The 17,087-nt window shown below is 38.1% G+C and overlaps 2 protein-coding genes across 11 annotated transcripts in view; one reads left to right on the top strand and one right to left on the bottom strand.

The window, feature by feature from the left end:
- Positions 1–12,111, top strand: part of FIP1L1 (factor interacting with PAPOLA and CPSF1) — a 44,632-nt gene extending 32,521 nt beyond the window's left edge. For 2 of the 6 annotated variants that reach the window (XM_074866196.1, XM_074866199.1), the window contains 4 exons: positions 2,944–3,039; positions 4,034–4,253; positions 10,933–11,070; positions 11,791–12,111. In XM_074866196.1, the coding sequence (XP_074722297.1) occupies positions 2,944–3,039; positions 4,034–4,253; positions 10,933–11,070; positions 11,791–11,938 (602 nt within the window). In that variant the 3' untranslated portion in view covers positions 11,939–12,111. The remainder of the gene's footprint in view (positions 1–2,943; positions 3,040–4,033; positions 4,254–10,932; positions 11,071–11,790) is intronic. The other 4 variants (XM_074866200.1, XM_074866202.1, XM_074866198.1 and 1 more) reach the window with 3 other exon arrangements.
- An 873-nt stretch (positions 12,112–12,984) lies between these two features.
- Positions 12,985–17,087, bottom strand: part of LNX1 (ligand of numb-protein X 1) — a 73,201-nt gene continuing 69,098 nt past the window's right edge. For all 5 annotated transcript variants that reach the window (XM_074866192.1, XM_074866191.1, XM_074866193.1 and 2 more), the window contains 2 exons: positions 14,369–14,527; positions 12,985–13,667 (listed from right to left, as the gene is read on the bottom strand). In XM_074866192.1, the coding sequence (XP_074722293.1) occupies positions 13,532–13,667; positions 14,369–14,527 (295 nt within the window). In that variant the 3' untranslated portion in view covers positions 12,985–13,531. The remainder of the gene's footprint in view (positions 13,668–14,368; positions 14,528–17,087) is intronic.

The following is a 17,087-nucleotide window of genomic DNA, read 5'->3' on the forward strand; positions in this document are numbered from 1 at the left end:
ATCACCCAGTCTGTCCTGATACTGAAGATTGCCCCAACCCAGGTGCAGGACCTGGCGTGTTGCCAGTCGCTGCCTCTGCCTTCAGTGCATCTGCCATCCAGCCCCATGCCTAGTGCCTTTTCTTCCAGCTGACATTTTCTGTCTCCTTGCTCTTTGTTCCGTTGGACCTGAGCTGCTGGGAGGAGAAATTGTAGGGAAAGTTCTGTCCAGTTCTGGGGATGCATAATGTTCAGCACAGATCAAACGTGCAGATAATATGTCTCCCAAATGTTAATAAGTCTTTAGAGAGTATATACAAAATGTCATTTTTGAATGGCTTGTAATTTCTTGAGGTTAAAGCAGTTTATGGAATAATAAGTGGTACTTCACTGACATTGAAAGGGTCCTCATCAGTTATCAAGTGTTTCCTTTTATGCATGGAAGCTTGTTACTTTTCAAGAATTCTTGATGTTGGCAAACAGCTGCTTTGCGCTACCTACTCTTTTAGCAATAATTGAACTGTATTTGCTGAAGTTTTAGCAAAAAGGTAAAGCTGAGGCAGACAATGAAGATACCGAAGTGACTATTTTGTTGAAGCTTCAACATCTAAAGCTGTGCAGAGTATCATAAGGAAAGCAGTCTTACAGTCATTAGTATGTACACTGCATCCAATATGTAGTCTCCAATTTAGAATGTTTTTTACTTTGGAATCTCTTTTGTTAGAATTTGCTATTCTCTCAAGTATTGTCAGGGACACAAAAATATTTGCAAGTTTTATGTTGACCTTTGGAGGTGATGGCATGCTTGTTGTTGCAGTACTAGTACTCGAAAGATGACTGGCATTGTGATCATGCCAACATTGAATTTGAACTTCTTCAGCAGTGTTAAAAAATTGTTTGCCTTTGTATGGTTATGGAGACCAAGGAGTACAGTCTGCTCCCATCTTCCCAGTCTGTTCTCATCTTTCTAGTGTATCTGGCATCCCTGTTGTGGCAGAAGCTTTCATATTTGCTACACAAAGCAAATTGTCTTTCTCTAAACTGTGCCTGTCATACAGATTTTTGGATCTGTAGAGGCTCAGTGGCATTTTATCACTGTTCATCTCTTAGTGAAGGATGCTTTCCTGCCCAGCATCTTACTCTCACAGTGCCTGTCTCACAATGTAATCACTGGCCAGTATTTTACCAGTGCTCTCTGTGCATCAGAACTTAGGTAGATTGCTCAGCAATGTAGTAGGGTACAGATGATCATTTAATTAAGAATTGCTGAGTATATTTATTTAATAGTTGCTTTGGATGACAGCACTGAATCTCCAAGCTGTTGTCTTCTTTGCCAGTCTGTATGTTTCATGGCTTTGTCAAAATTGCGGGGGAAGACGAGCATATGGAATGCATTGCAAAAAATACCAATCTTGATTGAGGCTCTAGTCTTTCTGCTGCCTATTCAAATTGCTAATCTCATGCTTTGGTGTCTTTTACCTAGTGGTCAGGCATGTTTCCAACTGCAAGCCCATTAGGAAGGTTGCATAGTAAAATAATATTCTTAACTTGTAGATTCGAGATCATCTATTTTGTCTTTATGCTCTTCCGCTGCATCAGTGCAGTTTCTTCAATTTGCTCTTAAATCCTTTCACAATTTAGTGCTACCTTTGCCATCAGATCTTACAATTTTATTGAGCTGTCAATATATGGCACTGTGTTTAGTCTGCCAGGGAAGCGACTTGTATGCTTGTTTGCTTTTTCCTCAAGCATTTCTCTGTTCTGTGCTCTAAATATTCTTTATATCTTAAGAACTTGCAAGAAATTTAGCATTACAGAAACAGTTTGAGACTCAGTGTTTTTTGAGGCACAAAGATGTGTTAATAGTTTGCCTTATACTGTGACACCATGCAGCTTTAAATTTTTAAACCATCTCCAAAACAGAACTTAATTCTCTAAAACTATTGATTGATCAAAGCTCCCTCTCTCCTGTTTCAAAAATAAAATAAGAGTTAAATTTTGGAATTGTCTTTCTTTTTGTAGAAATTATTGGAATAATCCATGTAGAAATATTAAAAGTGACAAATTATTTCATTCTAACTAGTAAAGGCAGAACAGTGGTTCATATTAGAAAGTAAGCTTCTTGTGTGTTGTGAATAATTACTGGTGAAAATCTAGGTATAAGAATGTGCAGAGTATCAAATAATTGGTTTATCTCAGGTTATTGGAGTGGAAATTGCATACGTCTGTCTGATGAGAATTAGTGCAGATGTGAGGGAGTAACCAAAACTTATTGTAAAAGTTTATACTACCATTAATAATTGTTTTGTAATATATGTTTAAAGTTAAACGTAAGTTTACGCTTCAGATGAGAATATTCTGGCAGCCAGTGTCTCGTAGACCATACGTATGTTGTTGACATAGTGGCAAGTCAAGGAAATTAGCAGTCTTTAAAGTCCAGCTGTTTTTTTGCTATTTCTGGCTGCTTTCCTTAGAAGAATTTCAGGTTTTGGCAGTATAATGAACAACATACTATTGTATTAGGGTATTTTTTTTTTCTGTTAACTCCTCATTTTTTTCTGTAGCCCTGAAGTGAAACAGTGTCAAGCATTTGTTAGAGGCAAAACCTCGTATAAATGCTTTTTTACAGAATTATAATGCTTTTCATTGCAAATGTATTTTAACAATGAAGTGTTTTTTCCTGCTCAGCTGCCTGCTCAAAAGGTCTTTTGTATTCCTCCTTTGGACACTTGGCAAACTGGTGTCTTAAGCTTCTGCCAAAGCTTTCTGGGGCAGGCATACCCCGGACATTGTAGGCAAGGCAGTCTGAACATAGCTGTCAGGAGAAGCCACTGATTTTATAACTCGACAGTACTAAATACAGTATCAGTAATGCACTTTATATTGTTCAGTGGATATTTATGTTAATTATACTATTAATGTCTCTTTGTGACACCATGGAGTCAAGTGAATATTGTTCTCATAGATAATGAAGTGGAGCTCAAAACAAACGATTTATTGGAGGCTATGTTATCATTGGCTAGCAAAGCAGATAAGCAGAAAGTGGGAAGACCTCTGTACTGTAAGTCCACTAGAGAGTGCTGTTTCCAGTTAAATACTACAGCCCTTATTTTTATTCACAAGATACATTCACAGGGCTTCTGGAGAGGGAGGGCAGGACAGAACAATTGGGGCACTAAGACTAGTAGTTATTTATTACATTGGAGTTGGCAGAAAGCAATGCAGAAGCATGTCCCTTCTCTCTTCCCATTGCTGGTTACCTAAAAAGGTTGAGAGTTGGTGTTGTGGCTTCCGTCTTAACTTCTTAAGCATATTATCTTTTAGATTAAGATAATATGCTTACTTTTCTGAAACTATTACATTTTGGTGGTAATAGTGGTTGTGCTGAGTGTTCATTAGAAATGGTATCTTATAAAGCCTAAGTAGGAGCATTATTTCTTCTCCCAGAATGAATTTATGGAATTTATTTCGAAAGCTGCTGTTACATCTGTAATCAGAAAAGTATGGCAAAGCACAGTATAGAATATAAATTAGTGAATGAGAGCTTTGTAACTAACATCATATTTTAAAGGACAAAGCATAAAAATAATAACATCTAAATATAAAGTTGGAAGTGTCCTTTTTCCTTGCTTTTCTGAACTGTACTTTCAGAGCCACTGAATTTCAAAGGCAGTTTTGTTTTCTGGTTGGTTTTGCTTTGTTGTTGCCCCAAAACAAAGCTATTTGACCACATAAAATCAGATTCTTTCAGCAAATCTTTGCACAATATATTTTTCTTTTTTCTCAAAAGGATTTAGACAGTTTTTGTGGTGTATATCCTGGTTCTGTATAGTATACAGAGTATAACTCGTATTTAAATGAGTGCCAGAGGCCTCTATTAGCATTATGGAAAAAATGCAGTTTGCTCAGAATTAACTTTTATGTGAAAGGGGAAGATTGAAAAATGTCATTGGAGGAGGCTGACAAATGTCTGTGTTTTCATGCATAAGTAGCATTATAGTTTTCATATGGTATCTTGATTTTGTTCTTTCTAATACCTGCGTCTCTTTCTTTAGTCACCTTTCCGCACCTTGCAGGTTCTGCTCCTTCGTGGTCTAGTCTTATGGACACCAGCAAACAGTGGGATTATTATGCACGAAGAGAGAAGGATAGAGAACGTGAGAGAGAGCGATCCCGAGATCGGGATCGGGACCGGGACCGAGACAGAGATCGAGAACGTACCAGAGACAGGGAAAGGGACCGAGATCACAGTCCAACTCCAAGTGTGTTCAACAGGTTAGTGAAATGTCTTAAGCATGCTGTAACTCTCCTCAAAACCCTGTGTCTGTGTTAAATAGCATACTTCAACATTAAAATTTAGTGTTCAGCTGTATATTCCAAAGAGCTAGAGGGTGTGGCTTCCTCCCCTTCCCCCTTTTTTCTTGGAAACTGCAACTAAATTTCTAACTGTAAAACAGAAGTGTAAAAATGACAGTATACATCCAAACTGGTCATAGTGCTCTAGAGGTTAAGGGTGTGATTTAAGCCCTGTGTATGAGTGAGATATCCAGCTCTCTTTGACAATAATTCTAGAAGAATCTATAGAAGTACTAAATGAATCTTAGTTGTCATCTCAGTGCTAAGAGCAATGTGGTGCAACATTTGACCTTAATTAATGGTGTTATTAGCTGCTAAAATAGTTAGTTTGGTCATTTGCACTAGCTGGATAATAATTTGTCCTATCTTTTTTTAAAACTATTATTTCAAGGTCAAGAACTTCTTTCATTTTCAGGCAGATGATGAAAATAATGGCAGATAGCTTTATTCAGCTTTCAACTCTCTTAATTGCTTTTTTAAAAAAAAAAAACAAACAAAAAACCAAAAAAAGCTGCAACTGTTCTGTGGTTCATGTGCACAAGTACAAAGCATTTAATGGTGAGCTCGCTATGACTCCATAGAGCAGAGGTCTATTGGCTTGCCAGATTTATCTAAATTTACTTTGCTCATTATTTGGTAAGTATTTTAGGGTAAACGTCCTGATGCTTTTCTCAGTCTTTTTTGTTAAGTTTCAATTTTTGCAGAATATATACGTTCATTATTAGGTGGATTGTTTTTACCAGTGGTTTTACGCTGTGGGGAATGAGAGCACCCGGAATCAACGTTACTTCAGTTGAGAGATGACATTTTTCACTTGATGATTGTTAGCTGAAGACCCAAACTGAGTGCAAGATAGGGGATTTTCCATGTATGCTGATGTGGTGATGTCCTCTCCTGTGTGCATGTGTTATGTTCCAGGGTCAGTTTCTGAGAACTCAAGACCAATCTAAACATCTGTTTCTCAGACAGCTTGATTGAGGGCCAGAAAGAAGCCTGGTCATTCAAGGGTGCTTGAAATGAACCTTAATAGCTTCCAGGCCTTGAGAAATCTCTGTGCTGCTGCCAGAGTTATCTGTAAAGGAGGGGGAAGAGCAGGCCTCAACTTTTTTTATGTGACTAAATTATCCACCATCTGTGGCAAAGCTGTTGCCACATGGCTGTGTAAGAAAATGGGAGGCCCTTAAATAGTGTAAGTTGGTTTGGCAGTCATAGAGAAGGTGGGGAGAGGCTTAAGACAGAACATGCAGACATAATGTTTTTTAAGAAGGTTTATTTTCCATTCTATGCCCTTAAGAAAATAAAATGAAACAAGCTATGAGGAAGAGAATGTGAAGTATTTTAGAGACAACACAGATGCATTACTTTTATTTAAATTCCCTTTGTTTAAATTCTGTTAAAGTGACACTGTGGTGGGATTTGGAGTAAGCATCATCTTTAGCTTTTTACTGCTCGGAAATTACTGCTTTCAATGTTTTTAACAGTTCTTTTCCAGATAAATAGCCTGCATTTGTGCTATAATATTTCTTAAAATTGTAAGAAACTGGGAATTATTTTATTAGTATAACCAAAATATGGTTTAAAAATGAACCTTCAGCTGTCTTTTTATATTCTTTTCTACCTTTGCTCTGCTATCCTCAGATGAAATTATGCATTTTTACAATGTATCTCACTCTGCCCCCTTGAGAAAATGCCAATCTCTTTGTACTCTTGTCCCTTCTGCAAAGACTGTGTTGTCTTTTTTTTGTTTTGATAGTTTCATGTCAATTAGTTACCACTAAAGATGTAAACTTTGGAATTTGATTGATGCCTTACCATTTCATGGTTCTTACTCAGCAATTTGAAAAACAAAACCAAAACCCAGCAACTCTATTTCTAAGGTCTTGGAACCCAATAATCCCATGCAGCAGAGCAGATGAGGGTCTGTCTGGCTACACAGCAGCTTTAAAGGACATGTCTTGGTGTCCTGGTGGACAACAAATTGAATGGGACTTGTCACTCAATGTGCAATAAAGGTCAAAATGCATTGAGCTGCGTTAGGGTGTAGCCCGCAGGTGGAGAATGACGTTATTTCCCTCTTATATGGCACTTGATACAACATGTGAAGTACTGTGCCTAGTTTTGGGATCCTAGATAGGAAAAGACATTGACAGACTGGAGAGTCCAGTGGAGGTCTGACAAGGTGGTTGGCAGGGCTGAGGGGATGGAGTTTATTTAGCTGTAAAAGGAGAAGGATGAGTAGAGTTCTTAAAGGCTATTTTCGACTACCTAATGGGTGATTATAGAGAAGATAGCACCAGGCTGTTTTTCAGGGTGCACAGAGAAAGGACAAGGGGCAATAGTTAAAAGTCACAGCAAGGGAAATTCCAATTAGATATGAGGCGGGGTGTGTGTGTGTGTCTGTGTGTGTATGAATAATCACCAAAGAGTGATCAGGTGGTAAGACAGGTTGCAGGGAGGTTGTAGAATCTCCAGCCTTGGAAATACTCAAGAAGGCCCTGAGCAACCTGAGCAGACTTCTGAGTTAGCCCTGTGTTCAGGAGGCGTTCATAGAATCACAGAATGGTTTGGGTTGGAAGGGACCTTAAAGATCATCTAGTTCCAACCCCCCTGCCGTGGGCAGAGACACCTTCCACTAGACCAGGTTGCTCAAAGCCCCGTCCAGCCTGGCCTTGAACACTTCCAGGGAGGGGCCACCCTCAACCTCTCTCTTCCAGTGTCTCACCACCCTCACAATGAAGAATTTCTTCCTTGTATCTAATCTAAATCTACCCTCTTTCAGTTTAAAGCCATTACCCCTCATCCTATCACTACACTCCCTGATCAAGAGTCCCTCCCCATCTTTCCTGTAGCCCCCTTTAAGTACTGGAAGGCCGCTATAAGGTCTCCCTGGAGCCTTCTCTTCTTCAGGCTGAACAACCCCAACTCTCTCAGCCTGTCCTCATAAGGGAGGTGCTCCAGCCCCCTGATCATCTTTGTGGACTCCTCTGGACCATCTCGAGCAGGTCCATGTCCTTCTTATGTTGGGGACCCCAGAGCTGGAGAGAGTACTGCAGATTCTTTATTGAAGGGGTTTTGAATACTTGGGAAAGTTTTTGAATACAGATATCAGAAGTTGGACATCTTTACCAAAGTGAGATCTCGTGATGTGTGAAGTTAATAGCTTGTAGTCTGTTTCAAAAAAGTAACCAAAGGTGCAGAAAACAAAGATTTTATGGATTGGACTTCTTTGACAGGAGGACATAGGTAACTATAGGTCCTCTTCCACAGGTCAAAGGTCTTAGTGCTCTCAAGGCTGTCCCTGGAAGGCTTTGATAACTGTAATGTAAGCCCAGTTACAAAATGGGGAGGAGATCACTCGTGTAACATTGGGTACATAGCATCTGTTCCTGTTTCTGAACGCTCCCAGCGTTCTGGACTTGACAAACTGATTTTTTGCTTTACTTATAGAAATGTTGTTTGTTTTCAGACACATTTACAAGCTGTCGTGGTTCCTTAGTAGCTTGCCAAAATAAGGTTTAAAAAGGAGTATCAATAATATTTTGAGTGTTTTCTAGAGTGTTTTAAAATAGTTGTGTAACAGAGCAAATGCAGACTGTGAATTAACATTAAAGGTTTTGGATCTCAGCTTTGAAACCAAGCTATAAGTATACAAGTAGCCATCTAATTTCTTATGAAATTAGAAGCTTATCAGAAGGCAGTGTTAGACATTCAAATTTTAACTTTTTAATTAGATACTGATCATCAAAATGTTAGTTTTGGGAAGTAATATTGGATATTGGGAGTAAACTGCAGTTGAATTGATTCTACCTTTTTCTATCCCTGTAAGCCTGCAGAAATGTAAGGATCCTAAAATTGTGATGACTAGTGGCATTTTAAAGGTGTGTTGGTACAGGAATCCCATGTCTAATAACAATTTTCATTTGTTGTTCAAATCAGACCTTATCTTTAGTTATAACTTTTGGTAGATTTCGGAACCTAATTTTAATTCCATTTTTAACATTTTTTTTATATTCTAAAACTGAGCTTTATAACTAGACTTCATCAGTCACATGTTTTCTTTATGGTGCTGCTTTATCACACACTAAGTTAAGACACACTTCAAACATAGATCAAATGGAGACTGGCATTCTGGACTACAAAACTGCTATGTAAGCTAGGCTAGTCTCCTCTTCAGTATGACTTGTCCTAGAAACTAGCAGTTGGTATCAACCTTCATCTTTCTGTGACATTTGATAAGAAAACTCTTCTAATTGGTTTTACCTCTTCTCCCTGAAGCCTTGAGCTAGTTTCTTGTGAGAAGTGCTCAATAGAAAGTTACTTGGATTGTAAATGTCTCCCCTACACTTCCTTCCTTCTACTGCTAGTAAAGTAGAAACTTGAGGGTAAAACAATGGTGAATGATACAGATACAAACAGGTTAAAGGCACAGGACTTGAGGTTTCAGCACTGTAAGATTTGGGATTTATTTTCTCCCATCCCCCCAGTCCCAACTGCTTTAGTTTCCCTGTCTGGGTTTTGGACATCTCAGTGGAGCAAGTGAATTTATTTTCACGCTGTAACCTAGGGTGCCTTAAGCTGGCTGTGGAAAGGTACGATCAGAATTCATGTTTTGTGGCTGTACTGCCTTCCTTTTTTTAAGTTGGTGTGTCTCAATTGTAGCGTTTTCTTCTGGGAGAGATAATACAGTCTTTAAAAAAATTGTTTAATGCAGTTGAACTTTCTTTTTGTCTTTAAGAGAGGGACAACAGTTAAGTGATAGCAGCATGATGCCTGTGAAGGTTACTGAGCACTGGCACAGGTTGGCCGGAGAGGTTGTGGAGTCTCTACCCTTGGAGATACCCAAAGGCCATCTGGACATGGTCCTGGGCAACTGGTGGTCCTGGTGGCTCTTCTTGAGCAGGGGTTTGGACCAGATGACCTCCAGACATGCCTTCCAACCTCAACCATTCTGTGATCTGTCACAAATGTACTTTGCAGGATTTGATCAGCTTACAGATCTGAGAATAGTTATAAGTGCATTATGAAATCTTATAAATGTTTTTATAACAATACAGGCGCTAATCAGTGCAATCATATTACTCAGTGACAAATCTTAACTTTGAGGTCTTTAGTAATAGCTGTAGTTTTCCTGATTTTGATGTGTGAATATTTTTAATGTCCCTTAGAGAAACAGGATTTTCTGGAGGGTATTTGATGTTTCTCTACATGTCTTAAATTGCTAATTTTTGAAATTTGCTCTAATGATATACAGAGTTTCATAGAAAGACTAGTGCTGTTGCTTCAGGCAGTCCCACTTCTCGCTCTTGAGTTTTCATGCATAGCTGTAATAATCACTACTGTAATGTCTTCACTTGGGAAATGGCCACAGGATCCAAGTTAACAGCAGATTAAATTGTTTTGGTCTAAGTTCTCACTGCTCTAGGACATGAGAAATCTCTTTAGGCTTGAGCTGTTTTCCTTGTGTGATCTGTCTGATCTGTTCTGCTGCTGTCAGGAACCTCAGGAAGAGACTGTCTTACTATAGTAAATGTTGTCAAAGATGGAAAGCATGAAACACTTGGCTTTTGTCAGCTTAATAGTATCTAAACTGTTACCTGTTTTAATTACTGCCACAGAAAGCCTGGTCACACTGTACCTTTCTTTAGGATTTGGTAGAGATCTTCCAAACTATGATTATGAAGAGTTCATGTGATATATAAATAGTTACAGTAAGTTCATTTGTGTCGAAGTCTCATTGTTAAATGATACTGGACACTATATCTGGGTAGGATTTTCTTGGTAGAGAAATTATAAAATGAGCATGCCTTTTTAAGCTATGCTAATGTAGCATTTGAGTGGTATTGGCTAACTATAGATACTGCTCTTGTCTTTTATTAAAATTTCACTGAACTCTTAGAATTGCCCTTTTCATCAAGTTAAAATATGAAAATATGTTCTTAAGTAAAGCCTTTAAATTCCTGTTCAGCCTGTAATATTTAGGGGTTTTTACCAGCATTGTGGCAGAGCAGCACTCATGGTAATCCAAGAGAGGAGTGAAAGCAGAGACAGCATTGGCACAGGAGAGAAATTAATTTTAAAAGCAATCCAAAACGTTGAGTATATTTTACTGTTGGTCTCTTTGTACCTAGCTTTTCCTTTCTTGAAGCTGATGTGAGGAAATAGATCAACTGTATTTAATGTAATTTACCCAAATAGTATAGTAGTCAAAAAGTGTGCTGAGAAGTGTTGAGCATTACACACACTGATCTGAAAACATTACTAAAGTTTATGTAGGATTGTATTTCATTTGCAGCTAGATACTGGTTTAGGCTAACTGCTTGATAACTCCTGTATAAACTTAATGTGGCACTGCTGTATTCTTTTTTTCCTTTCATTGTTATTGGACAATCCCCTTGCAAAATTGTGTTAACCACAGAAGTCTAGTGTGTAAGGTGAAGAGCCTTAATGTCTTTTTAGCATATGTTGTGGATCTCATTTAGAAACCAAAGCAACATTGAGATTTTTCTGTCATTTATCTCAAAAGTGTGTAAGAATTTCTTTTTTTAATATGTATACTGCTTGGTGTTACTGTTCTGAAAATATCTTGTTTTTTAATCAGTGATGAAGAACGATACAGATACAGAGACTATGCAGAAAGAAGCTATGACCGCCATAGAACAAGTAGAGAGAAAGAAGACCGACACAGAGACAGGAGACACAGAGAGAAAGAAGAGACTAGACACAAGTCATCTCGAAGGTTTGATTTTTCTTTTTTTTTTTTTTAATATGATACGAAAGACTTGACCAGTTTAAAAATATAAACTTTTAAAAGAACCCCAAACAAACTGGAGTTTTGTGGAAAGACTGTAAACATTTAAATGTACTACTTGGAACATGTCTGCCATATAAAATGTGGACAGACAAAAAGCAATGTTGGCCCTGGGTAACTTCATATTGAATGATGTGTGTGACAGTCTTAGCTACTGAGCAGAAATTACGAATTTGGGGAAAGAAGGGTAAAAACTGTGGGTCAGAAAGAGATGGAGTGAAGCTGACATTCAGCAGCATTAACTCCACAAAGATTCTTAGTAAGTAAAATAATCCTCATTCACTTGATAGAAATTGTTTGGCTTGATCCTTTTAAAGTTAGAAATTAAGTCCAGGGAATGGGGTCAATAAGAATGTTAAACCATTAAGGGATGCCAATAGGGACATGACATGAAAAGTATTGCTATTAGAATATGGCTTACAAATGTGAAAAATCTTTCCAATTTCTCAACAAAAAGTACAAGATGGGTGGATGTATGTACCATTCCATGAAAAATTCAGTTTGGCGCTGACATCCAAATGCATATGGATCAGAACAGGAGCAGGTGCCAGTTTTCAAATACAAATGCAGTCTTTTTTTTTGGTACTCTGTAATTAACCTTAAGTGTCATGCAATTGTTTGAGGTATATTTTCTCTCTCTTTATTTAGTAACAGCAGACGTCGTCACGACAGTGAAGAAGGGGACAGCCACAGAAGGCACAAACACAAAAAATCCAAAAGAAGCAAAGAAGGAAAAGAAGCCAGTGGAGAACCTGCTCCTGAACAGGAAAACACTGAAGCTGCCCCTGTGGAATAGGCTTGTGTGATTTTTGCCTACTTGCATATATATTAGTGCCAGAAATAGATTACTATAAATCTTGTTATTTTTCTGGGTATTAAAATAATTTGCTCTTAATCTTGTTCTGTTAGTTTGAAATCAAAGGTTACTTTGGTTTTTTTGAAAATAAAAGAACGAATTTTTCATGTTAAGATTCCTGGACTGGCTTTGTCTTTTAAGAAACAGTGAGAAAACATCTTACAGCTAGAGGCTTATGCTCTTACAGTATATCTAGGGCTTAAAGTCTCGGTAATGAATTGTCTCCTTTATTCATAAGCCCTGGGAAGGTCATTCTTTTACTGACTTCAGAAACAGTGTGCACTCACTTTATTATATACCAACATCTGGAACAGTGTGGGTTCAGTATAGCTTTTGGAATTCATATTTGAAAAGGTCATCCTTTACTACAGGGACAGGCAGGAATTGCAGACTCTTCAAGAACCTTGTACTAAGGTGAAACAAAAAAAATCAGGGAAACTGGGAAAGGTGCTGATTGTTCTTAGTCCGATGGAACACTGAGTGTTGTGATCATACACTTGGTAATTATGTCCGGTTTGTGTGGGTGAATTAAGCTGGATAATCATCCCTGCTGCTTTTCAGTGGCTCAAGAGAAAGTTCATTTTAGTCTTTGTTCTAGCGGAGCAGCTGTCCTTAACATGATAAAGATTACAAACGTATACTCTTCCCATTGCTAGCTTGTGAGGAGAAAATAAGACTTTGGATCATGGGTAATTTACAGAGAAAGGCAAAGAACTATTTTAAGAAAAATATAAAACTATCATCACTTTCAGATTTACTCTATCCAGAACAGTATCGTGTGATTGGCATGGCAGGCCCACAACAATTGTACTGCCCTGTCAGGGTGCTCTTTAGAAGACTTTACTTGATGGTATTAGCAGGGTGCAGTGTACTTCCTTAAAAAACAATAAGTCTATATAGAAATCTTAGATTTAATAGTATTAATTAAAACATACCAGGGAAATTATGTTGTTTGGTTTTGGTTGAAAATAACGTCTGTACAAGTACACAGTTACAGTTATTTTTAATTATTTTAGAAATTCACAGTTTTACAGACTAGCAAACAGTACTTGAAAGTCTTGAAAATACCAGCTTCATGCTGACCATGAAAAGGTACACATAATCAAAGTGCTAATAATGTGTTGGATAAAAACCTTCACCTCATTTTTGCAACTAGAAAAATTGCAAGAAATTTTTCCATCAGTTATTCAAGGATTTTTTTGTAAATCAAAATAAAGTGGGGGAACAGGAGCTACCACTCCTTAAATTTCATTATTATTATAATGCATTAAATATATATATATATAAAACCAAAAAAAAACCTGAAGAACACAGGGAAGGAAAGACTTATGTCTGTAGCTTAAATCACTCTGAAGTGATTTTCTGATAGGTGTCCCTGCTTTGCCTAAACTTGACTTTTCTTGACATGCAGGTTGACATTTCACAAACCTTTTCTCTATAAACACATACTTGACCCCCCAAAAAAGCAAAGACTGATGTTCCTTTTCTTTTTCTGTGTTAAATTACTTGTCATACTCTCCATAAAGACTTGTTTTATAAAAAAGTGCCAGGCCAGGAGACAATTGTGAGAGTAATTTTTCCTTTCAGTTCTTTGAGCATCCTTGCCAAGCAGGCATGCATCATTCCTGATGTGTTCCTGCCATTGACAGCAAGGAGGATGTCACCACATCTGAAAAACCAAAGATAAATATGAGAGAACAATTAAACAAGGTGAATTCTTACCTTAAACGTTTGCAAATGCAAAAGCATATCCATAAGCTGGGAGGAAGGGGTAGAAATGAGTATTACTATTACTACTTTGGCTAACTACTGCTCATGAATAAGGGAATAAAGTAGGTGAAAATACTTCGCTTGCCTTTTTTTTTTTTCCTTATAACTTTGTAATTAATTAGACGTATATGAAAGAAAATAGGTTACAGTTCTTTCAGGTGGGAATGATCCGTGTCCTGAACAAACTGTGTTTTAAGACTTAGTCGATTTAAGTTTGCTCCATAATTCTGCATTTACTTTCCTAAATTGTATTGGTGTTTGCAAGGAAGATGGTTGGTTGGTTAGGGATTTTTTGAGCTGGGGATGTGGGAATGCTCTGCGCTGGCTTGCTTTCTCTTACCCCAGAGATCAAACTGACTTACCTTTATACTTACTCATATACTAGTGATTGCTAGACATCTGAAAACATTCTACTATGAAGGAAAATCTATTAACGTTCAGGGCACTTATGTCCTGTTTCCAGAACTGACAGTTAGTTCTGTACCAATGAGTCCTTTTCCCCTGCTCCCTGTCTTCATGAAAGCTTGTTTTAAAAAACTACAAATGAACTAGATGAAAGACTTACTTAAATGCTACCTTTCATTACATAGTTATCATTACCTAATTCTGCCATCATTATATGCTGGTGTTCCCCCAACAATGGATTTGATAAAGAATGGTTTGTTCCCAGTATGTTCTTCGTAACCTCCTACGATGCTGAAGCCAAGACTTCCAGATGTATTTCTTCGTAATACGATTTCTTTGCAGCTGTACAAATACCTGAAACAAACCAGTCTAATTAAATGTCTTGCAGTTAACTTTAGATTCTGATGAATCGTTAATGATGAATCTGCCTTTTCATACATCTGTAGAGTGTTTTGAAGATGCAAAATAGCACCAAGTTTCCACTGTATTAGACACCTACACTTCCCTTCTGGTTTTGTAGTGTTGCCTTCCACAACCAGTTATCCTGAAAGTAAAATTACTAGGTAATCTTGGGGTTAAAATATTAAATAAGTTGTTTCATAGGGTAAGAATTTATGTAAATTATCTAGTTGCAATTGAAAGTGATGGAGAAAAACACTTAACTGAGACCACATTTAATATTTGTAAACCATCATTCCAGAAACTGTATTTCACTTACCTTGTACAGTCCAGTGACTTGGTTTATCTTCTAGAGAAGAGCCTGTATGCGATTAACTGTGTCAAATGTGATCAGGCATTTATTACTGTGGTGCATGTCAAAGCTAAATAATTTCAAGGGCAATGAAAGGAGCCAGAATTAGAAAAATCACAGATCTGACAGAGAAGAGTGTCGGTGGAATAAGGTGTCCTGAGCTTTTCTTGTCAAGTAACATGGTAAGTTGCAGCATGGAAGATGAGAGAAGCCTATCTATGTCAGTCAGTGCTTTGGAATACTGAGACTGCTTCAAGAAGATAGCTTGTCCTCACTACCATGATTTTCACAAGATTTTATAGTAAAAGAGCCGAAATCTGCTTCTCCCTCCATTTGTCTTGAATGTATTTTATGATACTGTAAGTTATGCTGAGTCAAAGCTTAGCTGAAACAAGGAATAGGGGAAAGCAAGAATTGCTAGATTAGACTTTGCCTATTGCTCTAAGTACCTTAATTTCAATGCCTGCTTTGTTTCTTTTTTTTTTTTTTTTTTTTTTTTTAAACCAAGCAGGAAAAAAATTAATTTCATTAGTTAACAGAGCAACAGAAATTTCTTTCCTTGGTACTTAATCCACTCATCTTTAGCGGCGTACCCAGGAATGACTGAAGAGCCTGAAAGTTCTTTTGCTGTTCCAAATCTGAAATTCTAGGCTGGTCTACAGCAAGCAACTGTTACAAGCTCTATTCAGAGATGTTTAGATTTATAAGAAACAGCTGACATTTCTGTAGAAGGATAAATAACTTTATCTTAAAGACCAGTATGTCTAGCTTTTTTAAAATTTTATTTGTCAAATAATGCTTTTGCTGTGTTTCACAGCAGGATTTTATAATAATACTAGATTAGTCCCCCAGGACCTACAAATATTCACCTGCTGCCAGGATGGTAGGTATATAGTATTTGCACAAGAATTCACTGGCTGCTAATGTAAGAAACAGGTGACATTTGCTCCTTTCCTCAGCAGCCAGGCATTATTACTTCACCATCTGTGGACTTCTTCAATGTGCAAAATCACTTAAACCTTCTATGTTTGATGGTACTTATCAAGGTCATGACCAAGCGAGGCCAGGATTCAGCCATTAGTGCTATTACCTGGTGTTGATTTTGGGGGGCAGGGGTCTCTGCTGCCTGGTGCTATGCTCACTGCCTTAAGGAGGACATTGCTGAAATTGAAAGGTGATCAGCTAAATCCTAACACCATAGAAAAGAAATAGCTGAGCAGGTGAAGACACAAGAAGAAAATGCAGTGAAGACAAACAAGGCTCACATGCATTCTGTACATACAGCCTGAAAGGTTATCAGTTACATGGTCTCCATCAGTCCAGAAAGCATAAATACTTATTTGCAGTCAAAGCGTATGCGAAATTTAAGTAAAACAGACACAGCATATTAGGATTGTTCTCACTGCCAGAGCAAACACATGGGAAGCAAGGAGTGGCAGAGAGCAACTACTCTGTCCCGACTCCAACCCCCTGCACTGCCTTTTGCCTCACCAAAGGGACAGGGTGTAACATGCTCTGACAAGGCAGTGGAGACCAGGAAGGGGGGAGGAGAGGTGCTAGAGTGAAGCTGAGTGAGTAGAGGAAAAGGGGAGGAAAGGGGTTTTCCCAAAGTGTTTATATGTTTGTCATCTTTGGTTCCCAAGACTCAAATTGGTAATTAAATGTTTTAAGTTAAATTCCCCAAGCTAAGTCTGTTTTGCCCGCAACAGTAATGGGTGAGTGGTTTCCCTGTCTTTACTTTGATCCACAAGTTTTCTTGCTCTTGTTCTTCCTATGTTCTCTTGTCCTGCTGGGGATGTTGAGCTGTGTGGGTGCTTGGTGCAGGCCAGATCCAACCCATCACACTGGCCATAGCTGACTTGTGACAGTGGCTAGGTGGTGTTTACACCTTTAAATTGATGTATCCTTATCTCTGTCCTATGGGATAAACATGGCAGTGCAGCACCCATCCATCAGCTATGCATTAGTGCTGTCAGAAATGTGAAAAAGGTGCTGGGAGGCAGGATGCGCAAAGCTGAGCTACATAGAACACAGGTACTGCTTGCTCTGAACATTTTAGTACCTAAGCAGAGATGCTTGCTCTGCCTGAGCAAAGAGCAACCCAAAGGGAGTTAGTTCATTTGGGTCTGTTTAACAGCTGTGGAGTAATAAAGACAAGCTAGA

Source organism: Strix uralensis, chromosome 4, assembly GCF_047716275.1.
Source record: "Strix uralensis isolate ZFMK-TIS-50842 chromosome 4, bStrUra1, whole genome shotgun sequence".
Classification (NCBI taxonomy): Eukaryota; Metazoa; Chordata; class Aves; order Strigiformes; family Strigidae; genus Strix; species Strix uralensis.